Genomic DNA, 25723 nt, shown 5'->3' with positions numbered 1-25723 from the left:
AAAACGTGTCTTTGCCTAGTACCATTATAATTTTGTAGTTGGTTTGCCAAAACACACCTTGTGACCCAAAGCGAAAAGTTTGATTTTTTCTGGTTAGGATAACCATCCACGTCCGGTTTAGAATGGTTTTTTTGGTATTTAAAACTTTGGCCCAGCCGTCTTGAGCTTTAACGGGTTTTTTCAGGACCCTGTTAGTGTGTAGGTATGAGTTTCTAATGCAATTTTTTTTTTCTTTGCCTTGTTAGTTCGTACGTATCAGTTGGATGCAAAAAAAAAGTTATTTTTTGCCTTGTTAATTCTGACTTAGTCCATATTTTATTTCTTATATCTCTTCCCAAAGGTAGAGAAGATAGGATAGGATCATAGCACACCAATTTAGAAATGAGAAAATCACACGCCGAGCTAAAATGTCGCAAACTATTTGTATGAATATCTGAAAAGGGAAACAATCAAAGTATCTAGAGAGCTGGACTTGACTTGCTGAATAGAGTAGAGACGTAGAGTATAATCATTGTGTTGCCTTTGGTTGTGATTTGCGGCACTGGCCACGTGCTTTTGATATGAGCCCACTTTTCTTGTTCCCCTCCTTAGCCGTTGCTCCGTCCAGATTTCAGATGAGTCCTTTCTTCCTGTCCCTCTCATGCTCTGAAAAATCAGGAAATGTTTGCAAGGAGCTACCTAATCATTTGTAGCCATTCTAAATTCCAAGACGTCCGGCAGGCCAGCCACTAGACTAGAGTAGAGTAATCTTCACCCACTGCACCAGCATCGGACAAGTGAACGGCGAACGCTCCCAAACTCTCGCCATGGCCTCCGCCAGCGAGCACACGGTGGCCCTTCTCGCCGAGGTCTCGTCTCCCTCCTCTGTCTCCCTCGTTGTAAATTCCTCTCTCTCTCTCTCTCCCGTTCGCCTGCTCAGAATTTTAACTCATGGAGTTCAATTTTGCTGGGGCAGGTACAAGAGGAGTACACCACCGACGGGTCCCTTGATTTCCATGGGAACCCGGCGCTGAAGCATCGCACGGGTGGATGGCGAGCATGCCGCTCAGTTCTCGGTGAGTTTCCTACTCCTTCTTCAATACTCCGCGTGCGAATGTGCGATGATCAATCGGGTTCTAGTCTTTAACGATGATGATGCGCAGCTACGGAATTCTGCTACTGCCTGGCGTACAACGCCATTGCTTCCAACCTCGTCACCTACCTCACCGGCGTCCTGGGCCAGAGCAACATCGCCGCCGCCAGGAACGTGTCCACCTGGCAAGCCACGTGCTTCCTCATGCCCATCGCCGGCGCCGTCGTCGCCGACTCCTACTGGGGAAGGTATCGCACCATGGTCGTCTCCTGCTCCTTCGGCGTCGCGGTACGTCACTCAATCCCCGTCAATTCCTCAATCAGTGGCATCCATCTTGACATCTTGTCATGTCCAAATTACTAAGATATTAAGACCACCGTTTACCCTCTCTGTTTCGGGCAGGGCATGATCATGACAGCGCTGTCGGCGTACCTGCCACTCCTCGTCAAGAACGGCGCGTCGTTCACCTCGTCCAGCATGGTGTCGGCTCAGGAGTCTGTCCTGTTTGTCGGCCTCTACATGATCGCCGTCGGGCTAGGGGGCCTCCGCCCTTGCCTCATGTCCTTCGGCGCCGACCAGTTCGACGACGGCGACCCGTCGGAGCGCGTGCACAAAGGCTCCTTCTTCAACTGGTACGTGTTCAACATGAACTGCGCGTCCCTCATATCCAGCACCGGCATCGTGTGGGTGCAGGACCACTACGGCTGGCCGCTGGGCCTGACCATTCCGGTGGCGGTCCTGGCCGTCGGGCTCTTCTGCCTGGTAGCGGCGTCACGGGTGTACAGGTTCCAGCGAACCCGCGGTAGCCCTCTCACCAGAGTTTGCCAGGTCGTCGTCGCCGCCGTCAGGAACTTTGGTGTTGAACCGCCGGCCGACAGCTCTCTCCTGTACCAGATGCCGGAAGACGACGGTGCCATGAAAGGCGCTCAGAGGATCGATCACACCACTGATCTCCGGTCAGTTAGTTAAAACGAATTAATTCTCTGACAAATTCTTGTTTGATAAAGTAACATTACTTGACATATCAGCTTTGCATCAGCATTTTCGCATGTGGTGTTTCTTACATGATCAGATTCTTCGACAAAGCGGCCTCTGTGGCGGTTTCGGACAAGGAGGCGGCTGCGCTGGCGCCGTCCAGCCCCTGGAGGCTGTGCGCCGTGACGCAAGTGGAGGAGCTCAAGATTCTCGCGCGGATGCTGCCGCTCTGGGTGACCATCGTGTTCTTCTACGCCGTGACGGCGCAGGTTTCGTCGACGTTCGTGGAGCAGGGCATGGCGATGGACGCCGCCGTCGGCTCCGTGCGCGTCCCGCCCGCATCCATGTCCACCTTCGACATGCTCACGATCGTCGTACTGGTCCCGCTCTACGACCGGGCCTTTGTGCCGGTGGCCAGGCGGCTGACCGGGAGGGAGAAGGGCCTCTCGGATCTGCGGAGGATCGGCGCTGGCCTCGCCATGCCCGTGCTTGTCATGGCCGCCGCGGCGACCGTCGAGACGGTGCGCCTCCGTGCGGCGCCGGGGAAGATCAGTGAGCTATGGCAGGCGCCCCAGTACGCGCTGGTGGGTGTCGGCGAAGTGCTCACCACCATCGGGCAGCTCGACTTCTTCTACAACCAGGCACCGGCGGCCATGAAGACCGTGTGCACGGCGCTCGGGTTCCTTGCGATAGCGGCGGGCAACTATCTGAGCTCGTTCATACTGACGGCGGTGCAGTGGGCGACGACTACCGGCGGCCGCCCCGGGTGGATCCCCGATGACCTGAACGAGGGGCATCTCGATCGCTTCTTCTGGATGATAGCCGGACTGGGCTGCCTGAATCTGATGGCGTATGTGAGCTGCGCCGTGAGGTACAAATACAGAAAGGCTTGCTGACTTTTCAGGGTCCGTATCGTACGTGTGCCGCCAGTATTTTTTTTTCCAGTGTGCGATGCATGGGCCAAAGAAATGTACAGTATGTAACAACTATGGCATTAAGATACCACCTATCCATCAAATGTTCTTCCGATAGAATATAAGAACGGACATATTCAATCTTTCTTGCAGTGGCTTCGTTAGGTTAAATTCAGGTTTATCTTGACCTTACCATCTAGAAACTATCTTTCTTTCAGGAAAATTTTCTCCCCAATGCTAGAAACACACCAAATAGTTTACACATGTCCATATTTAAATCATGGTGTCATGTATGGTGTAGTTAGTTCTTCTCATGATTTATTCTTTTGTGTTCGAGAGATTCTTCGGCGACAATACAATACGATGATGAATCATTTTGGTAGCCTGTCTTTTCTCCTTGATCTACAACTACTAATAATAAAATAATAATAATAACCATTCAACGGTAGGGTCGGCGACTCAAGCGGCTCTTTTGAATCTATAAGGTTTCCTATCTTGTTAATGTCTTGTCTCGTGTGAATTCTGAAGAAACGTCAAGATGCATATGGTGAAGGTAAGATGACGAAATTGACAATATATGATATATATAAATTTATTTTTGAAAGACATTTATTGTGTGCGAGTTTTATTTGTAACTTTTATTACTTTTGGTGTTGTAATGTTGTTGACTGTAGAATGAAGAAGTATTCATAAAAACATAACATTTTTGCGAATACTTCATCGATTTATTCAAAATCTTCTACATTAGTACAAGAAACCTAATAGTAATAAAAATTACAAACATGTCCTTGGACCACCTAGGGATGACACGAAACGGCGATTGTCTCTCCACTAATCATCGGTGGAAGCCTATTTCTTTACTCAGGGCCCCTCCTCTGCCTCTGTGATGGCCTCGCCGGCACCAAACATCAATGGAGCGGAGGAGTTTCACATTGTCTCATCGTATTTTGTGGCCGCATTGTGGTATGCACACACGCACGACAGGACATGCATCGACTATGGGAAGTGAGGAGGTGGCTCCTCGGCAATTCCCACGATGATGGGCTTAGGGTTGATGGTAACCTGCATGTTAGCACGAGACATCGGATACCAGACAAGCGGGAGGCGAGATTTACCCAGGTTCGGGGCCCTTGGAGAGGTAATACCCTTACGTCCTGCTTGTCTGATCTTGATTATAGATGAAATTGTTTACAATGGGGGGGCAAAGAACTGCGTGAGGGTGTTCTCGCCAAGAGGCAAGGTGGCTAGGGTTTGGTGTGTACGTGAGAGTCGAGAGAGATCCGACAGGCCCTCTCCTGGCCTTTATATAGGAGGCTAGGTCCCGAGAGTCCTACCCAGATTCGGTTACTGTACAGAGGGATTCTATCTAATCTTTCCACATTTGAATCTTTCCTTGCCCTGTACTTGAAGAAATCGTCACCTTCCATCTTTCTTCCGCAGCAACCGACGTCTTGGACCTTCTTGAGACAAAAAGCTATAGATGGGCCCATGTTGGGCTAGACGGGGTAGGGCAATGTCGAGTACCCAAAGGGTAATGCCCACATTAGTAGCCCCCGAGTGACTGGCTGAAGCGAAGCTTCGGGCAAGTACTAAAGTTGTCATCATCCGATATTTTCAATCCATCGGGTCTTCAAAAGGTACAAGCCTGATAATCATCGATGAGTCGAGCATGCGTAAGGGATGGAGTAACGAGCCCAGGTTTACTCGATAAATCGAAACTGATTAAATGCCGGAGCAAAACAATGTTACCCTACACAGATTCGAGTCCCTGGGCTCGAACCTGGATCGCTCGGACCTTCGGGTCCGTAATTAGGAAGAAACCTTCGAGTCACTCGAAGAACCTTCGGGTCCATTTCTCCGTTGTTAGTAGGAACTGAAAAAGTTTGTTTATGTCGACGAGGCTTCAACCTTTTCTTATTGGGTGCGTGGCCAGCGCTTCCGATGGGAGTAGCCCCAAGCCTACGGATGAATGTGCAATAGTCATGTATAGGCTGTAAACAGCTGGCTCAAATACCGTAGATTTCGTCGGGTTCTTGGATATATTCGGATGCTCTGCCATGGGGGGAGCCGATAGTTTTGATGATGTCATCAGCAGTGTGGCAACTTCTACGACGCAACTGACGGGACGTGACCCGGTGGGCTCGAACCACGTCTGGGCAGTCAGTTTGGAAAAGATCAGACATTGCACGTTGACCGAGGCGTTTCCTCGGTCCTCGTGCATACTGGGGGTAGTGGGTGGCCGTTTTCTCTCCCCTTATGATACGTGTAAGGCCAGATCTATGTCCATTTTTAGGGGCACAGATCTAACGGCCAAAATCGAGGGCCAAAACTCTTTATAAACAGAGATGGAGTGTTAATCCGACCCCTCCGCTCACTTGTTCATCTTCTACCTTCATCCCCTGCTCGCCATTGCCACCACTCCAGAGTTTCCAAGAGCAGCAAGAAGAACTTCCAGCGCCATGGGGGAAAAGAAGGCCGACGCGTCGTCCAGCGCCGCCGCCAGCGCCACCTACCCGAAGCCGTCCGGCGTCGCGCCAAAATCCTCCACTGTCGCGAACGCCGCCGCCGCCAATGCTCTCTAGTGCGACTGGACGATGTCCACAATAACGAGGCGCGAAGAGAATAAGATGTGTCGCCTGGGGTTGATCTCCAGCGACAAGAAGGACATTTGCTTTCCAGGTTCAGATTCTCATTCCAAGCCTCCTGCTGGATTCAGCGTGATGTTCGTTGCCTTTCTATCGTGGACTGTCTCTCCCAGGTCACGAGTTTCTCCGCTGCCTCCTTTTTTCCTACGACATCTAGCTCTGGCAGCTGATGCCGAACTCGATCCTTCACCTCACCGTTGTCATCACCATTTGTGAGGATTTCCTCGGCATTGACCCACACAGGGGCCGTGGAAGAAGATTTTCCGCGTCAAGCGCCATTGTGGGAACAATGGCCCTATGTCATGGGCTTCGTCGTCCGAAAGGAGGTGAAATATTTCATCTTTCCTATGAGGGAATGATCCCCACAAGAATAGAGGATCACTGAAATCTTCGATGAGAAACATTACCCAAATTTATAGTTCGACTCAAGGAGAACACAAGAATACCAATAAGACTTTCACAATTGAAACTTCACTTTCAACCACACCTCATTTGGGCCTCGGGGCTCCCCTCTTGTGATCCAAAGCTCCAGGGCCCTTCTTTTGGTGAAACACTTCCGTGGTATTTTTTCCCAACTTTATTTTCTGCGAAAACTTGACAAAAAGAAGAGTTTGCTAAAAACAACATCACATTCAGCAGTTTTTTTTCAAGTATGATGAGATTCCAGAGTAAATCATTGTGAAAAAGTGCTTGAAAAAGTAGATATATTTTGGATGTATCAACTACCCCAAGCTTAGCTCGTTGTTTCTCCTTAAACAACTCAAACGTATGTAGAAGCGATAAAAGACTTTGACAAGGACTTTGCTCTATGCATGCATAAACAATTTAACATGGTAAGTATTCAGTACATAGCTTCACAAATAAATGGAAAAGTGTTACAAAATATACACTATGTTCATGTTCCTGTATCTATGCATGGTCCAAATGTACATCCATTTTTTTTGGAATTTCGGACATTTTGAAATACATTTAAAATGCACTTTTCATAATAGATGCATTTAGATCTACCAGTCAAAACACCAATGCTAACTTTAGCATTACATCGGCATTGAGCCGGTTATATCAATGATTGAATCGTAATAGAAAATAGGTGATAGTCCACGCTGTCTCAGCTATCGGACCATGACAAAGTGTACGAGTCAAACTGATCACGTCTCTTTTACCTCTCTTTTTCCCGGTCGCCCACTCCCATCCTTCTGCCTCGCAAGAAGGGATGCGTTGAGATTGGTAGAGGACACGTGGTGTGGGTCTATATCAAGATCTGAAAATAGGCCCGGTTTCATAGGATTTTTTTTCTCTTTGCCCCCGCGAGCTGAGGGGAAGTGAGTTTCTTAAGCGTGGGCCCGTAGAGGGACACGTTGGAGATCCGCAGTATATCCATGTGCCACGTGTGTGCATTTAGGAACTAAATTAGGAACTAAATTTGAAATGGAAATGGGGCTTCGTGGACACATCTACGACATCTTGTTCATTCGATCGCGGTGACCTGTCGGGCCGGCCCTGATTTCGGTTGCGATCTCTTTGTGGTCCCTTGCTTGAGATGCTCAGCCCAAGGTTAAACTGCAGTTTATACCGATGAAAAACTTTACTCATAGACGATGGTAAAACATAAAAACGTACACGACCAGCTGCCACAACATTGGCACAAGCCTACGCATGTTCGCAGCTCGCAACAGCCGCGTTTATTTAGACGTCCATCGGTAGCGTACACGTATGTGGTACGGGTACTAGCTCGATGGCGTCGACAGTATAATTTACCCACATATTAGACATTACGTAGACCACCGTCGAACGGTGCTTGCTGCCATGCCGGCCACGCGCGGCGGGGATCGTCGGCACGATGAGCAGCAAGCAGTTCAGCACTTGGGCCTGGGGACGCCGCAGGCCCTGACGACGCTCTGCGCCCTGGGGCTGTTGACGTAGCCGCTGTAGGACGGGTTGCGCGCGTACTGGCACAGGCACCCCTGCTGGGCGCGCATCCGCACGCAGCACCCCGGCGTCACCGCGCCGCCCAGCATGATGGCGCCCATGCACGGCGTCAGCGCGCTCGCGTCGCACGGCGGCGCCGCCGCCACGTCCGCGACGAGCAGGCCGCACAGGGAGAGCGCGAGCACGAAGGCCACGGCCTTGTTGTTGTTGCCCATGCTAGCTCGGCCGGAGCACGAAGGGTCAGCGAGCTGCGAGATGGTGGAGGAAGACTGGGTTACTGTGTTTGCTTGGCTAGCTGTGCTGGTGCGTTTGACAGCGAGCTGGCTCCGAATTTATAGGCCGTCTCATGCGTGCATCGTCTCGAGAATGCACGCGAAGGATATAGAGATCTGGATCAGTTGAATGGGCAAGGATATGGGCGAGGCGTGGGCAACGGCGCTTGAATGTTATGGCCATGACCATCCATGGTGCATGCACCGGGACACGGTGATCATATACTGCCCGTCGTGTCGGCGTCCCAGCATACTCCCTGCTTGGGATCAAAATTTGTTATGCTTAACCGATTTACTCCCTCCGTTTCAAAAAGGATGTCAAAAATCTATCTAAATTTGAATGTATCCATATAGACTAAAGAGTGTCTAAATACATCTACATTTACATAAATTTAGGACATCCTTTTATAAACATATATAGTACTATGTTTTTCCTTTCATGAGATATCCATATTTTTAAGTTTAAAAAAGATATCCATATTCCCCGGTAGATAGAGTTGCACAATTTTAAGACCTCTCGTAGGGAGAGCAGCATATACTACTAGATATCATTAAATGAGGAGATAAATGGCTTGAGTACTATGTTATGTTAGGCTGGCCATAGTGGTAAGTATCATGTAGTAGTATCATGCATATGATACTTATGTATGATACTATCTCTATAGTGGTTAGTATCATGAAGTAGTATCATAATCATGCTACATTTATTGCTTTTTAGAATCTCAATGTAAATTTGTGCACAAGATTTGTTTGGCATTAACTTTTCTCGTGAGATGCGCTATGATACAGTATCCACCTATGTTACTCTAATCTCCTCTCTCATCCTTAATTAGCTGCCACATCAGCATTTTTGTGGGACCAATATGCATGATACTAGCTATGATACTAGCACTATGACTAGTCTTAGCGCTCTCCGAAATTAAATGACTACTTCATCCCTCCACAAATATTTATACGTTTAGATATATATGTCGTAAGACATACTTTATTGACTTTAAGTAACTAACTATTTAGAAAAAGTAGCAATATTTATGACACCAAACTAATATTGCTAGATTCATTTTGACATACAGTTTAATATACTAATTTGATGTCACATATGCTGCTATTTTTCTGCAAAATTCGATCAAGTTTGAAAATATCCGACTCCCAAAAAGGGAAGTATACATTAATATACGAACACTATCTCTGAGGTACCATGCAATGTGAAAAATATCTTTTATCATAGATACATTGATATCTGCTCGATATTATATATGTTCATAATCTTATTCATGAACTTGGTCAAAATTAGAAATCACATACTTTAGAATAAATTTATATGATTTGTTTTCTGAAAATGATGGAAAATATTTGCCAATCGGACTTGATATAGACTTAACTGTTGCATACATTTTCAAGGTACACAAGGCGGCGACCGGGCTCTGTTGTCTTGTAAATCGAAACACTGATCAACGGAGGACCAATGAGGAAATTCTGTTCAAGGATGAACATACTTTGGAGATGTCTGATTCCGTGTGACCTGCGGATACGAACAGGCGAATCCCAACTGGAAGCTTGCACCTGTCCAAACTTGACCTCTTGGATGCCACAATGAAAACCGAGTCTTCATTCAAAGCCTATCGAAGGAAAATGTAGTGTGAATATAATTTGCTTATGAAATTTATGTAAACTTTATCAAGAAGTCCTTGTCAAGCCAAATCCAACTTACCTGTTCGGCAATGGTTCCAAGAAGATCCAGGTCAGCGTCAAGCGAACCTGTCGATTTCTTGAGCTTAAGGAAGACCATAGGTGACAGAAGATGGCTACAAATTTCTAGTCCTGACGTACCTGACAGTCCTGTGGTCAAATTTTAAAAAGGCATCAAGATTTTGACTAGGCACAGGTTGTGGCAAACATATTTTGCACGATAAGATTAATCATCGCCTGCCTTAGTGTACTTTGCGCAACGCATATCATGAGTTCCATAACTAGTATCTAAACAAATGCCAAGAGAAACATATATATTAACCTTTATGCAAAAGAGCAACATTGCTCCTCAGGATACTCAGAACTGAAGAATTTTCCTCCAGGTAGTTTACAGCAGAAACAGCAGCGGTGGCAAGATAAGGTGCTAGAGAATTAGAGAACACGTAGCCAGAGCTGCTTAGACGCTGCAAAAATATGTAACACCTTAATAATTCAAAGGTCAAAAATGTTAACTAACACATTTCTTTTCTATCTTAGCTGATGTCTCACATGCATCTACCTGATGGTCAACAACTCTGGCACTTCCTGTACAGAAGCCACCATCAGTAGCTAATGCATTTCCCATTGCAGCAGTGATAATATCAATTTTTTCAATCTGCACAGTGTAAAGTAATTTGAGAAATGGAGAGAGCTAGGGCAGAAGTATGCAGCTCTTCAGTGTTGCTGCAGCAGATTTTTTTTAATACTAGGAGTAAAGACCAAACACTCACTGGAACTCCATAATGTTCAGCAAGGCCTCGGCCACACTTGCCAAGCACACCGAACGAATGACTCTCCTCCAGCATAACACGGAACTGATATTTCTCCTTCAATTTGATTATCTCATCCAGTGGAGCAATCTGACCAGAATTCTGCAGTCACCGCAAGAGGGGGTTTCATCCAAAGATTTATATCTAGAATATTTCATGGGTTTACAGTCAGCATCACTGTTTAATGTAGAAAACCACCACAAATAAGAAAAATCCTACACTTATTTAACACAAATAATTCACAAAAGGTAGCACACCTGGTAAATAGATTCAACAACAATGTAGCATCTAATCTTATCAGTATGTGTGTTTCCATGAGTAAGTTTTTCCAAAGTGCTAGCGAGTGAAGCCATATCATTATGCTTGAAATAAACAACAGTACTTCTTGATAGATCGAGACCATTTTGCACTGCCCAGTGAATGCCCTCATCACTGCAATGCACATACAACAATGGCTTAATTAAAATATGAAAAAAACGATATTCAATCCAAAGTACTAGCCAGATTTAAGCTGGCAAAAAGAAAGAACAACTGTCTGTATGCCTAAAGCTACTATATATGGTGTATCCATATATATGTTAAAAAGGGAAGATGACTCACGCCACTACGATATCTCCTTTCTTACAAAAGGCAGGTATCACACTGAATATGGCAGATATCCCATATGAATACAGAGCAGAGTCCGGCGTCCCCAGGAAGTTTGCTATTTTTGCCTCACAGTCAAGGTGCACATCTACAAGTGTTCCACGTGTATAAAGTAAGCTCTTTCATATTTAGTAAGTGGCTTTGAACATAAACATAGGAAATACAAACCAGTTGTTCCATAAAAGCCACGTGGACCACATGGCCCAACGCCATATTTCTCCAACGAGCGAACACAACACTCCTACAAATTCACTCGCTTTGATCAGATATTACGGACGAACATAGTAGTACTGCCAAAACGTCACATGCATTTCTCTCTTACAGAAATTTTCTCGTTGCCGATTAAACCAAGATAGTTTGCTGATGCAAAGTTTACAACTTCTTTCCCGTTAATTGCTGTATGTGGTCCAGCAGCACTGTATATAAGAGAAATACAGATAGTAGTCTTGCCATAGCTCGCTTTGTAAATATACACATTTCACATTCCATGATTCTATGAAATGGATCTAGAGAATATGGACCACAACATAGGAGAAAAATATCTACAAGGATAGCTTTGATCAATATCATTTGCATACTTTTGTGAGAGGTTCTCCATTTTTTTGCAGGTAGTTGAGCAATAACCGAGGCAAAAAGGGAAATTAGATGGTATATTGGTAGGAATTACTCAACAGATTAATGCCAACGCTTAGGAGTCTGCAGTTACTTGCCAAGTAGAAAAAACTACTCTGAGTACTATTGCAAAGTACCATATTGATAGTGCTACATCTTTAGAAATCAACCCATCACACAAACCTTTCTAAAATTGGTGCGTTGATTCGGGCCCCCTCCTTGATCGGAGGACATAAAGGTTCTGGTTCCCATTCACCGCATAGCTCGTCAACCTCCTGCCGAGATAACATAAGATGCAAACCCTTGCCCGAATGTTTCATGAAGCGATGACCAAAACCTATATATACTTCTCCAACATGAACAAACAGGCGAGAATGGACAGAAAAACACCCTAGTACCTTTTTGGTAAGTGCCTTATTTGGATGTTTGTAGCTCTTCCTGGAAAGCTGGAATACTATGGCCGCGATAAGAAGTCCTCCCACGACCAAGCGTGCTGAAAAATGACACAACATCAGAAAAATGCCAAAAACTAGACCAACACCATCGTCAAATTATTATAGTAGGATAAGAGAGGCTTCCATCGACGTGAACCCCGAAAACGACCGAACAGGTAAGAGGGGTGTTGAACGCAGCGGAGACACGAGCAAGCACCGCTGTGGTGGCTTTCACAATCGGCAACGCCATGGCTGGAGAGGGAGTAGCGGGGATATGCGGAGATGTGGAGATTGGCTGCACGGAAAAAGGCAGCGGTGGAGGTAGCTAGTCGCTACTAGCTGGAGTCGCCAAACTCCCACAAACACTTTCTCTTCAGAGAACTTCGTTGGAGTGACCGATACACAACCATGAAATGGTCGCTTCTCCACTCGGATGAGCTTCAGCATGCATCTCCCATGCTTTGTAACGCTCACGCGTCCGGCCGCGCGCGCAAACACAAGTAACAACGCGCCGTACGTTAATTTGGGGTTTAACAGTGATTTGTATTTTCTCCGCACAAGTAACTCTCTTCCGTCGTGGTTCCGTGACCACCGGGAGTCCTTGTTTAATTTGCGTAGGCGGCTCAGCTCAGCTCCACTGTATCTCTCTCTCACTCTCAAAAAGAAGAAAAAGCCAGCTCAGCTGTACTGCGAACGCTTACATTTTTTTCGATAAAGGAAATATATTAATATCAAAATATACCAATTACACTTATCCTCTGCAACAACGTCCCACCCTAGTGGCAGAACGGATGCACACAATCAAAAATGAGTAAAGAAAACTAAGAAATAAAGGTCCTGCTATAGCATTCTAGACCTAGCAACAGCAATACAACCACCATCGTGACAACACCTGAAATACAGATTTTTCAAAAGCGACGCCTCCAAGAAGGAAACAATGTATCACGCCATCGTCGTCCGACCAAAGGTCTTAGGTTTTCACCCTGGAGATAGTCCCCACTCTTAAAATAATGCCTCCAACAAGATCATTGCCAGACACAACCAGTTAAGGTCAAACCTTGAGTTTCACCCTGAGAGGTAAGACTCTGAACTTCACCTATGTTGTCGCCCTCACATGCAAACCACTGCTGCGGAGCACGGAACGCCAAGAAAATCCCTTAGCATCACGGAGACTCGAACCTCCTTTAGCCAGACCACCAATCTGGCCTTCATGATATTCCTTCTTCTGACTTCACCATGGACCAAAAAGTCACCTGATGTAAACACAAAATGCTCGGAATAAAAACATGGGTGCGCGCGACCGAATACCACCCGATCCAATAAACTTACGGCAAAAGATGCACGGTTACATTCGCCGGCGGAGCTTTCCGGAACTCATATCTCCAGCCAGATCAAGGCAAACTGACCTCCCGAAGATCTTCAACTTCGCTTGCGAGAAACCCAAGGACCGCCAACAAAAACAAAGAAATACTAGCAGCCCCCACGCCACCAGTACAACCGCCGAACCGTCATCGGGGGCGGAGGCCACCACCACTCCACCAAAACCTCCATGGCTACCGACGGAGAGCCTCAGGCCCCGGCCAAGTAGCCGTGTCGCCCGGCTTCCACCATCGGCACTACATCACCTTCCATGGAACTCCGCCGTAGAAACCCTCTCCTCCCCCTCGTCGTTCGACGGAGGGGGTGCCTCTACCGCTGCAAGGGCCGGGACCGGGGTTGTGGCCATGGACGGAGCCGGGGACGAGGCCGGGGCTGGAGCCGGGGACAGCGCCGGGGCGTGGCCGGAGCCGGGGCCGTGGCCGGAGCCGGGCCGAGGTCGGAGCTGGGACTGGGGCCTAGGCCGGCAACAACGGAGGCTATGGGGCGGCGCGGTCGGGGCGGCTGTGGGGCACGGGGCGAGCAGATCCTCCGCCGCCGCTCGGGAGTGGGGGCGGGAGAGGAGGAGGTAGGGTTGAATCGATGTTGTCCCGCGTGGTTCCATTGTGGGAAAAAATTCTATTTTAAACCTTGAATTCGTAGTGGTTCGGCGAATCAAACCCCCACGTCCAAATCCATGTCGTTTGCATCTGAACTAACAAATCCTGGTCCAAATCAAACCCTGAGATGATAGCCAAACGGGGATTGCTGAGCACGTACGTACACGGCCGATCGATGGAGCACGTCAACATGACGTCATCATGTAATAGACTAATAGTGCACGCATACATTGCATGCTGAAGCGAAGCGATGGCGCTCGATCATGCATGTTTATTTGCTCTTGGTACATATGATGGTGAAAATGTATCGATTGTTGCCGCGTCCGGGTCGGAATTGATGGTAGAGATCGTCAGTGCTGTCGTAGTATATATAGTAAATTAGGAAGGAAACAAATCACGACTACGTCTCGGTGTAGCACTGCACGAGTACGTCTCGGACATCGATCGGATCAACCCGCACGCCCTACTTCTTTTTAAGAATTTCTCTGCATTCATATCACGAAAAGATACAAAGTTGTTGACCCTTACAAGCACAGAGAAACACAAATATAAAGGACCAAAAACACCTAGAACACCCTAAGACCACCATAGCCCATGAAGATCTCCGGAGCCCTGTATCATCATCCCATAAACTTGAAAGAAGACCCCTGCAGAAAGAACTACAACCAAGCGCAAGCAGGTCATCATCTTCGACCACGGTGCAATTGCCACCACGCTGCTTCCTCCTTCCTTGACACCAGTGCCGAGAAGGCATGGACACCAATCCAACACGCCTGCAGCAGCCGTCGCCATCTTTGGCTTTGAGACGCCCTACTTAAGGAAGGAAACCAATCACCAAAAATCAAGAGCATCCATCTGCTATCCTACCCGGCCGGCCACGCGCCATCGATTTGTTCCGACGTGCGACGCCATGGCGGACGATCAATCCCCGGAGCTCCCTGACCACGTTCTAGAGGACATCTTTGCGCGGTTACCAGCCAAGTCAGTGCTCCGGTGCCGCTGCCTCTCTCGCGCCTGGGCGGCCACGCTTTCGTCCCAAGACTTCGTCGACCGCCACCGCCATCTCGCCAACCGTCACGGTGGCCCTAGAATTCTCTTCCTGCAGGAGTCGTCCTCACACGAGGAACTTCCAAAGGTGCACACCTGGTCGCCGGGCCACCCTGGCGGCGCCACCCTCATGGAGGTCCCTCCCGCCCTCAGACGCCGCCACCGCTGTCCGCCGTCTGCTGGTGGTACATCCTTTGGTCGCCATTGGCCCAGAACCGACCGGGACAACCTCGTCCCGCGCCTCGTCACCCAGCACTGCCGTGGCCTGGTCATCCTCGAAGCCGCCGGCGCCGGGATGCACTTCGTGTTCAACCCATCCACTGGCCAGATGGCGGCCCTGCCGGGGGGCCGCTCCACCGGCTGCCGCCGTGTCACCGATGCGCAACGTCAATACGCGAGCTTAGGGATCGGCTATGACGAATCCATCAAGAAACACAAAGTTGCTCGCATCTGGTATCGCGGATGTAATTCCGACAACCTTCCAGCATCTGTTGGATGCGAGGTGTATGTGGTTAACTCCACGGGAAACTGGAGGCCGGCGAGTGGAGGTGCTCCGGCAGGCTGGGTAAACCAAAACGAGGCGAGCGTATTTGCGCAAGGGCACGTGCACTGGTTGGGCAAGCGCAGGCTCGACTCCCCGTCCGAGGAGATGCTCATCATCTCCTTCTCTCTTGGCGAGGAGACGTTTGGGACTCTGCGGCTGCCGCCTGCCCCGACATGGAGACAAACTGCAGTCACTACCTGACGGCGCTAGGTGGGCGGCTGTGCCTCTTCAGTGTGGAAAATATAGAACCCTAATTCTTGTGTGTTGTATTCCATGACCCTTTAGGAGTATATATAGAGATACAAGGGGGAGATAGACTTGGCGAGTACAAGATGATCTAAACCTAGTCTAATCTCAGCCGTACATGTATTCTAACATCCCCCCTCAGTCGTAGCGGGAGTGAAGCGAACGCTTGCGACTGGAGAAGTCACGCGCTCCCATCGCTTCTCCTCCTTGTCATCATCAGCGTCCCCTTCTAGTTCCTTATCTTCCCTCCCGCAGTCACAGCGGGAGTGTCGTGGACGCAAGTGACGACGCGGACGCTGTTGACTGGAGTTCTTGAGTTGTCGTAGACGTTTTGTTGATGTCGATGTCGAGGTAGTCGAGCATGATGTAGCCGTGGTCGAGGTATGGTCGATGTCGTAGTCGTCATATGTGGTGTAGCCGTATTCGCCGAAGGCGCAAAAAATTGCGCGTTTTTGGTCATAGGGTTTTAGGTTGTGCGCGGCGGCGGCAGCGATTCTGCGGCGGTGGCGGGTTTTTGTCATAGCGCGGCGGCGGCAGCGGTTCTGCGGCGGTGGCGGGTTTTTGTCATAGCGCGGCGGCGGCAGCGGTTCTGCGGCGGCGGCGGGGTTTGTCGTAGTGCGGCGGCGGCGGGTTTTTTTTTTTGTCGTAACGCGGCGGCGGCAGCGGTTCTGCGGCGGCGGCGGGGTTTGTCGTAGTGCGGCAGCGGCAGCGGTTCTGCGGCGGCGGCGGGGTTTTTGTGTCGTAGGCGGCGACGGCAGTGTTGACGAGGATGTCGATGGAGACCATGTTTATATAGACCTTGGCGATGTATTTGGTGATGTAGAACTCGACGTAGATCAGCTTGATGTAGTTGTTGAGCGTGGTGTAGTTGGCGATCATTGTTGCAGGGTGGGTGGCGATGCTAGTTGCTGCTCCTGGCTGGTCACGCATGTACACGCACGCACGCGTAGATGACGTCCGTGTGGCCGACTCCCGCGCGTGCGCTGCAACTCCCGGAGATGTGCTGATGGTGCCGGCCTGATCGGATGGACGTGCAGGTGCAGCTCGAGTGGAGCACGGAGACGCGCCGCCGCGAGTAGACGTAGATTGGAGCGTGGCTGAACGGCGGCGCTCGTAATTCGTCCGCGTGCCGCTGCAGCGAAGTTTAGGCAGATGTTGATGTAGAGCCTGTAACCTGCAACGCGGGGCTTGGAGTCATCGATGACCTCACGCCGGAGACGATCTAAAGCAGATTGAAGTAGGAAATCTCGCACTTGTTTGCACCGGATCTTGGGTCGTGGATGTAGAGATTTTATTTGGCTAAATCGGATCTAATCTATGACAATTGGGAATTCGAAATTTGGATCTAATCTAAACTAAGAACCGATCCGATCTTTGATCGAAACCGGGTGCCGCGCCCCCGAGGAGAGATCTCCCCGGGGGCGGCGCGATGCGGAAGTAGTGGCGAACCCTAGGATCGGCGCCGTGAGGCAAACCGCTCTGATACCATGTAGAAAATATAGAAACCTAGAATATTGTTTTGTTTCGTTTTTATTTCGGTGATCCTCATGGGGTATATATAGAAGTACAGGAGGGAGGAGACTTGGAGTACAAGGCGTCTTGCGGATGTCAGAGGACGCGGGCGTCGTTCGCACACGGCACGCAGGAGCAGTTCACGCGTCTACAGCACTCACGCGGGCTTCCCGATCTGATCTGATCGATGATCCAACATGCAGATGCCATTGGCTGTACGTGTGTCTGCGTCAACACTGCGCTACGCGCCCGATCACGACCGCGCGCGGATCTACACCAACATCTACACTGCACCGACATCAACTCTGCACCGGATATCAAGACTACACCGAGCTGTACGACTACGCCAGATCATCGCCGAGCACATACACGAGAAGCAACATCACCATCCACATGCCAGGCCGGTGTGGATTCATCGCCGACTTCTCACGGGCAGCACAACATCGACATCATCGTCGCCACGAGGGACGCCTCCAAGCGACACAACATCATCGACACTCCTGCTGCTCCGACATCCTACATCGCCAAGGTCTACATCACCGTGGTCATCATCGACATTGTCGTCAACACTACGCCGCCGCCGCACAACATCGTCCACATGATGGACATGAAACTACGACGCCCTCTGACAGTACAACTGCAAGGCACGACGCCGGTATTGAAAGGATCGTATGCCGCACCTAGAGGGGGGGGTGAATAGGTGCTAACCAATTTTTAGTTCTTTTTCAATTTAGGCTTGACACGAATGGTAAATTCTCTAGATATGCAACTAAGTGAATTTACCTATATGACAAGGATATCAACTAAGCAAGGTATAGCTACGCAATAGTAGATAGAGTGGGATAGAGGTAACCGAGAGTGTAGCACGCGATGACACGGAGATGATTCCCGTAGTTCCCTTCCTTTGCAAGAAGGTACGTCTACGTTTGGAGGAGTGTGGTTGCTACGCAAGCCAAACCAACAGCCACGAAGGCTTCACTCAGATCTCCCGTGAGCAACGCCACGAAGGCCTAGCCCACTTCCACTAAGGGATTTCCTCGAGGCGGAAACCGGGCCTTTACAAAGTTCTTGGGGCACACATCCACAACCAAATTGGAGGCTCCCAAATCTGTAACAATACAACAATCAACAACAATACATCAACAACAAATCAACTAGGGAACCAAATAGGAACACTAGCATGAGATCCCTCAAACAAGAGAGGGGGAAATGAAGAACGCTTCGGTGAGGATGTAGATCGGTGTCTTCTCCTTCGAATCCCCAAAGATCAAGAGCTTTGGTTGGGGGAGGAAGGAGATCTTGCAAATCTTGACTTTCTTGAGGTGGCTCTAATGGAGGTGGCTTGACAGATTTCTTGTGTAATGATTGAGCAAGCAACCAAGGTAGAAGAAGGGGGGTATTTATACCCCTCTCGAAATTGAGCCGTTGCTGCTTCCGGGGGGCCGGATAATCCGGTGTAAGTAGGGGCCGGATAATCCGTCCCCCCCCCGGATAATCCGGCCTACAGAACAAAAGTGTGACATTGTCCGGCCAAATATCCGGCCCATGTACTGATTCACATTTCCTCCAGTCCTTAGCCAAAATCGAGGGGGCCGGATATTTCCAAAATATCCGGCCCGGATAATCCGGCCCCGGTACAATACCGGGACATTATCCGGCCAAATGTCCGGCCCCCTACCGAGCTGCTTTTCCTCGAAGACTTAGCCAAAACAGGGGGCCGGATATTTCAAGAATATCCGGCCCGGATTATCCGGCCCGGCCAAGCTTTTCCGTTAACTTTTGACAGATCGACCAAATCCAACACACGCAAATATGAAACTATGTAACCCCTGTACCACTTAATCAAACATTAGTGTATCACATATATTGACATCAAACACACAAAACAAAATGCAAGATATGTTCTTTCAATCTCCCCCTTTTTGGTGTTTGATGACAATATACGGATTTGCCAAGGAATCACAAATAGAGACAAGCATGATGGCAAGACATAGAGGCACTCCCCCTACATGTGTGCATATAAGTAATTTGCATTTGAATACAAATACACAACACATAGGAGTATGGTGCCTCAACATAAGAGATATCCAACATGAGCTCTAACAATAGACATTGATACATATGAAGTTGAGATAGGAAACAAGAAATCATACCCATGTGTAGATATATAATGCGGAGATATAGCATCACACACAATGTAATATCCTTGATCTCAACAAATAGAAATCCGAAAACCATAACAATGTCTCACACCACATAGCACATAGTTTTGAACGGCACACAAACAAACCAAATAGTTCAACTAGAAGGGGAACACAAGCAACATAAGAATGATAAACGCATATGCTTGTGCCCAAACCATGCAAATCCCGGAGAATCCTAATAGAACACTTCTCCCCCTTTGGCATCGAGACGCCAAAAAGGGGACAAGCGCGATGCTACACGTCCCATGAGAATCACTCGGAGGCATCATCATCATCGGACTCGTATGGCACTTCCTCTTCTTCTTCTTCCTCATCAGTGTCAGGTGCATCCGGAGAGCGGCGAGAGGTGTTGGACCTTTGAAGGCAATCATCAATATCACTCCATGGAACCTGTGCTGAGTGCCAACCACTGTAACCCTGGTGAGCTGGGGGCTGAGGCGGGGGTCCTTGTTCACCACTAAGCTTGTGAAGAATAACCGCCTGAGTATGCTTAATCTCAGCACGCTCTCGGCTAGCAGCATAGTTCTCCTTATGGATCTCAACATTCATGCAAAGGACGTAGCGCTGGAACCAACTAAGCCGGGTCACTTGCTTCCTCAAGGCTGGGACATCTTGATGACGAGCAGGAGCAAAGCCACTAGAACGAGCAGCACCCATGAAGGAGTCGGGGAGCAGGAACAGTCGAAGAGACCGGCTTAACCTTGTAGGCCTTCTTGACATGGTGCTTCACCAACGGGTACCCACTCAAATCTTCACCAACCACAGCCACGAGTTGTTGATGAGAAGCTGGATGTAGGGAGCATAGGGTATGGAGGTCCGGGAGACCATGGCATCATGGATCTCATGGAAGATAAAATCCATGATATCAAGAGTGAAGTTCCGATCCTCATTTCCATCACGAGCACACTTATAGCTGAGGTGCATAAGGTTCACAAGGACTCCACGGATAGCATCATTGTTACCACCACTTGGGCAAATGGTAGACCGAAAGAACCGAAGCAGCCTGATTGTAAATGGTAAGCAGCCCCTTAGTATAACCAATTTTCCCCGCCGAGGTATAGAGCTGTGCAAGAGCATTCTTATCTATCGGTTGTGGTCCATGAAGACGACGACCTCCTTCAACAGGAACTCCAAGAAAACCAGCAAACTGGCGAAGAGTGGCACTGCAGTGAGAGGAGCCAGTCATCCATTCCATAGTGTGTTCCTCATCTTTCTTGATTGCCAAAGTGGCAAAGAATTGCTTCACCAAATCCGGGCTATAGTCACATTGAATCTTCATGATATCATGCAAACCCAACCTTCCAGCCTACCCGGATGGCATCTTCAAAGTGATCGTTTTCAGCCGAATGTCCACATCAATAGCTTGCATGGGTCTCGGCTTCGTCATGGGCTCATATATGTCCTTGTAGATGAATTCCTGCTCAATGCACCGAATTTCCTGCCCTCAATCTCTTCATCCCTTGGGACATCTTCATACCAGCTTGTTCATGCGAAGGGCGGAATAGGAGACCGGGTCCATGGTCTTGTAGTTCTCCCTCGCTTCCTTGTTCTTCCGCCTTGAGGAGACGGACTTGCGAGGTGCATTGGGTGCAAACTCATCACTTGATCGATCATGCCTCGAGCGTCTCCGACCACCCCGAGAAGCACCACCCGTGAGAAGCAAAGGCGGGTAGCAAAGGAAAGGTAATGCTCATAAGTCATGTAAGATACAAGTAATACACTCGAGAAGCATGCAAATAAGTCGGTACAAATCTAGACATGACAGATTGAAGCAAACCGCAGCGGCGATGAAGCTCCGGGCCGGATAATCCGGGGCCCCTGGGGCGGATAATCCGGCCTGGCCGGATAATCCGGCCGGCTCGGGGGGCGGATAATCCGGCCCTTCGAGATGTGCAGATTTCCAATCAAAAACCATGTCTAAGACTAGATCGGCCTCATAGCATGCAAGAGGAGTACACTACACACGATTTGGAACAACTAGACACCAATTCCACCAAGAAAATAGCACATATAAAACACAACATCTAGGGATAGAGATTGTGAATCATACCCACATCCATTGTGGAAACCGCTTGGAGGAGAAGGTAGCTAGGGAGGAGATCCACCCGATCCACCCAAGAACTCCGAGAGGGGCGGACGGAGTGGCTCCGGCGAGGAGGAGGAGCTCCGGCGGCTTGAGGAGGAAGAAGGGGGCGCGTGGGGAACCGATTGGTGTGCCAACCGTTCACCCCGCGGCCTCCTTAGTCTTCCCGCAAAACGCCCAGGCCGGATAATCCGGCCCAAAGTGGGGCGGATAATCCGGCCCGGCCGGATATTCCGGGGTGCTCGGGGGCGGATTATCCGGTGTTCCGGAAGATTCCGGAATTCCGTAAATCCAGACCTATCTTTAGTTGGATATTTGCGAAACCATATGTGATGTAATGAACTATCACGTCACATATGAGATGCATATTTACCAATAAGATGGGGCAACCTAGATCATCCGACCGAGAAACCTCAAACTCCAAGTTTTTACCAAACATGACAAATGAGCAAGATGGAAGTGGCTTATTGGAGAGAATAGGCTTAGGTTTAGAGGGTTCAAACTGTTAATGGTACATGATCACTCAAGTTTGCAAGATATGAGCAAATAAGGCCAAACTTGAGTGATTTCCCATAAGAACATGGAGTTGTCAAATAAGAGGCAATAAGATCCAAATAACTCCAACTCTTCACAAAGAAGAGTGTGGTGGCCTAGGCCACCATATATGAGTGTTGTGGCATGGCACCACGAAGATATATCTTGGGTCCAAGCCACTACTCATCATTGAAGCTCACATATCAACATATGATATAAAGAGAATGATTTCTTAATGTTGGCATTATGGGGGAGGGATAGCTCAATAATTTAAACTGCACTCCCCCTATTTCCATGCCCACATCTAAACCAAATAAAGTTTTGAGACGAAAGTGTGTTTGCAAGATGGTCAAGCTATACTCCTTGAATCAATGATATTTAGCTCATTCCTCAAATAAGAGAACCTTGCTTCATCAAGAGGCTTCGTGAATATATCGGCAAGTTGATCTTTGGTAGGAACATAGATAAGCTCAATATCACCCCGGGCAACATGATCCCTAATGAAATGATTCCGGATCTCAATATGCTTCGTTCTTGAATGTTGCACCGGATTATAGGCAATCTTGATAGCACTTTCATTGTCACATAATAGAGGCACTTTGTCACAAATGACACCGTATTCCTTTAAAGTTTGCCTCATCCATAACAATTGAGTGCATCCACTTGCGGCGGCAACATATTCGGCTTCGGCGGTGGAGAGAGATATACAATTTTGCTTCTTAGAAGACCAACACACCAAGGACCTACCAAGGAATTGGCAAGCCCCGGAAGTTGATTTCCTATCATCCTTGTCACCCGCCCAATCCGCATCGGTATAACCATTGAGAATAAAACTTGAGCCTTTGGGGTACCAAATACCATATCTTGGGGTATCAACCAAATATCGAAAGATTCTTTTGAGAGCCATCATGTGGCTCTCTTTAGGAGAAGCTTGATACCTTGCACACACACCAACACTCAACACTATGTCCGGTCTAGATGCACAAAGGTAAAGCAAGGATCCAATCATGGAGCGATATACCTTTTGATCCACCTCTTTACCATTGGGATCTAGTGCAAGATGACATTTGGTAACCATAGGAGTGGCCACACCCTTCATCTCGGTCATCTTGAACCTCTTGAGCATGTCTTGGAGATATTTTGCTTGGTTGATGAAGGTTCCTTCCCTCAATTGCTTGATCTCAAAACCAAGGAAGAACTTCATCTCTCCCATCATAGACATCTCAAACCTATCGGTCATAAGCTTTGAGAATTCATCATTGAAAGCTTTGTTAGTAGATCCAAATATAATATCATCAACATATAATTGGCAAACGAAAAGCTCCCCATTGACCCTCTTAGTAAAAAGAGTGGGGTCGATTAGCCCAACATCAAACCCACGGTCTACCAACAATTCCTTAAGGTGCTCGTACCAAGCTCTAGGAGCTTGTTTGAGACCATAAAGTGCTTTATCAAGCTTGTAGACATGGTTAGGAAAGTTGAGATCCTCGAACCCCGGGGTTGCTTAACATAAACCTCTTCATGTAAAGGACCATTAAGAAAAGCACTTTTCACATCCATTTGTTGTAACTTAAAGTTATGATGCGAAGCATAAGCAAGAAGGATACGGATGGACTCAAGGCGAGCCACGGGAGCATAGGTTTCTCCAAAGTCAATACCCTCCACTTGAGAGAACCCTTGAGCCACCAATCTTGCCTTGTTCCTCACAACATTTCCAAACTCATCTTGCTTGTTCTTGAAAATCCATTTAGTGCCTATAACATTGCGGCACTCCTTAGGCTTCTTTACTAGAGTCCACACTTTGTTGCGCTTGAAGTTGTTGAGTTCTTCATGCATAGCTTCCAACCAATCCGAATCTTCAAGGGCTTCAAATACTTTCTTGGGTTCCACTAAGGAGATATAAGCATGATGATGGCTAAAGTTTGCCAATTGCCTTCTTGTGGAAACCTTTGCCCTAACATCACCAAGAACCTTGTCATGAGTGTGTCCACGTAGCTCGAGGTTCCTATCTCTTCTTGCTAGACGACGGGCCTCGATCTCCTCCTTGGTCTTTCTAGGCCTTGGAGGTGTCACTTGATCAACTTGATCATTTGGGTCCCCGTCTTGACCTTGAACTTGAGCTTCCTCAATTGCTTGGGGTTGCTCAATCTCATGTGCTTGATCTTGAACAATGTTCGGAGAAGGGCAAGAGTTGATTGGTTCCTTATTGGAGGCATTGTGAGTGATAGGTTGATCTTGACCTTGATCTTGTCCTTCATCTTGCACATAAGAGGGAGAGTCTTGTTCTTGTTCTTGGGTTGGTGCATCATTTGCTTCACTAGGTAAGGTTTGTTGATGTTGAGAAGATGAGGGCTCCACCGTGGTAGAGCATAGTTCTTCCCGAGACGCCACACCGTGTCCCTCAATGGGGCGGAAAAATCCCACACCCATTCTTACTATGGCATCTTGAGGTATTTCATCACCTGCACAAACATCAACTTGCCCCACTTGGGAGCCATCATTTTCTTCGAACTTCACACTACAAGATTCAATGATAATCCCGGAGGACACATCAAAGATTCTATAAGTGTGAGATTCGGCACCGTAACCAACAAATATACCCTCCAAAGCTTTAGGAGCGAATTTAGATAAACGAACTCCTTTGATTTTGTAGAAACACTTACACCCGAACACCTTGAAGTATGAGATATTAGGCTTGTTCCCGGTGAGTATTTCATATGGAGTCTTGTTCAAGCCTTTGCGGAGATAGAGCCGGTTGGAGGAGTGACAAGCGGTGGAGATGGCTTCGGCCCAAAAGTTATAGCGGGATTTGTACTCCGCCATCATAGACCTTGCCATATCCATAAGAGTCCGGTTCTTCCTCTCCGCAACACCATTTTGTTGAGGGGTGTAAGCAGCGGAATATTGATGACGAATCCCCTCATCACTAAGAAAATCATTGAGTGTGTAGTTCTTGAACTCGGAGCCGTTGTCACTTCTTATTGCCATAATGAGGAGGTTGTGTTGGCGTTGCACCTCGGTAGCAAAGTCAATGAATATTTGTTGAGTCTCATCTTTCGTCTTGAGAAAGTAGACCCAAGTGTATCTTGAGTAGTCATCGACAATCACCAAGCAATGTTTCTTCGCACCAAGACTTGCATGAGAAACGGGACCAAAGAGATCCACATGAAGGAGCTCCAAGATCCTCTTGGAAGAGATAATGGTCTTGCTTGGATGCGGAGAGTCATGCATTTTGCCTTCAACACAAGCCCTACAAACACGATCTTTGGCAAAAGATACATTTTCCATTAGTCCCACAATATGGTTCCCCTTGTGAAGACTTTGCAAAGTTCTCATGTTGACATGGGCTAGGCGGCGATGCCACAACCAACCCACGTCCGCCTTTCCGAATAGGCACATCGCACTTGACGTGGTGGCCCCCGAAAAGTCCACCACATACAAGTTGTGTTCGCGATACCCAACGAATGCGACTTTTAGAGTCTTGCTCCACAAGAGGACCACAATATCATTATCAATAAAGACGGCGAAACCCATCTTGCCAAGGGCGGAAACGGAAAGCAAATTGTAACCAAGGGTTTTGA

General features: G+C 48.2%; 2 protein-coding genes across 4 annotated transcripts; one reads left to right on the top strand and one right to left on the bottom strand.

The window, feature by feature from the left end:
- Positions 1-643: 643 nt before the first annotated feature.
- Positions 644-3089, top strand: LOC124684157 (protein NRT1/ PTR FAMILY 8.3-like). Of its 3 annotated transcripts, none has more exons than XM_047218539.1 (5): positions 644-848; positions 956-1055; positions 1143-1320; positions 1475-2028; positions 2145-3089. In XM_047218539.1, the coding sequence occupies exons 2-5, from the start codon at positions 1030-1032 to the stop codon at positions 2941-2943; spliced, it is 1557 nt and encodes a 518-aa protein (XP_047074495.1). In that variant the 5' UTR covers positions 644-848; positions 956-1029; the 3' UTR covers positions 2944-3089. The 3 variants fall into 3 exon arrangements, with proteins under 3 accessions (XP_047074495.1, XP_047074493.1, XP_047074494.1); XM_047218537.1 differs by having other exon boundaries at positions 644-878; positions 1143-1360; XM_047218538.1 differs by having other exon boundaries at positions 645-848; positions 1143-1360.
- Positions 3090-9258: 6169 nt separating this feature from the next.
- Positions 9259-12246, bottom strand: LOC124661544 (long chain base biosynthesis protein 1a-like). The gene is made up of 12 exons (XM_047199409.1): positions 12138-12246; positions 11961-12055; positions 11746-11837; positions 11273-11366; positions 11119-11191; positions 10906-11038; positions 10563-10737; positions 10267-10407; positions 10056-10151; positions 9819-9960; positions 9519-9646; positions 9259-9426 (listed from the first exon to the last, which is right to left on the bottom strand). The coding sequence occupies exons 1-12, from the start codon at positions 12244-12246 to the stop codon at positions 9259-9261; spliced, it is 1446 nt and encodes a 481-aa protein (XP_047055365.1).
- Positions 12247-25723: the final 13477 nt, after the last annotated feature.

This window comes from Lolium rigidum, chromosome 1, assembly GCF_022539505.1.
Source record: "Lolium rigidum isolate FL_2022 chromosome 1, APGP_CSIRO_Lrig_0.1, whole genome shotgun sequence".
NCBI lineage: Eukaryota > Viridiplantae > Streptophyta > Magnoliopsida > Poales > Poaceae > Lolium > Lolium rigidum.
This window is presented reverse-complemented; position numbering and strand designations above follow the sequence as displayed.

What these genes read in the sequence shown, in the direction of transcription:
- LOC124684157 (XM_047218537.1), top strand. Translation starts at nt 807, where the DNA reads ATGGCCTCCGCCAGCGAGCACACGGTGGCCCTTCTCGCCGAGGTCTCG. An exon ending in CCTCCTCTGTCTCCCTCGTT is followed by an intron (nt 879 to 955) that starts GTAAATTCCTCT and finishes TTGCTGGGGCAG; the next exon opens with GTACAAGAGGAGTACACCAC. An exon ending in CCTGCTCCTTCGGCGTCGCG is followed by an intron (nt 1,361 to 1,474) that starts GTACGTCACTCA and finishes TGTTTCGGGCAG; the next exon opens with GGCATGATCATGACAGCGCT.
- LOC124661544 (XM_047199409.1), bottom strand. Translation starts at nt 12,246, where the DNA reads ATGGCGTTGCCGATTGTGAAAGCCACCACAGCGGTGCTTGCTCGTGTC. An exon ending in TGGCTTTTATGGAACAACTG is followed by an intron (nt 11,039 to 11,118) that starts GTTTGTATTTCC and finishes GAACACTTGTAG; the next exon opens with ATGTGCACCTTGACTGTGAG. An exon ending in AAAGGAGATATCGTAGTGGC is followed by an intron (nt 10,738 to 10,905) that starts GTGAGTCATCTT and finishes TGTGCATTGCAG; the next exon opens with TGATGAGGGCATTCACTGGG.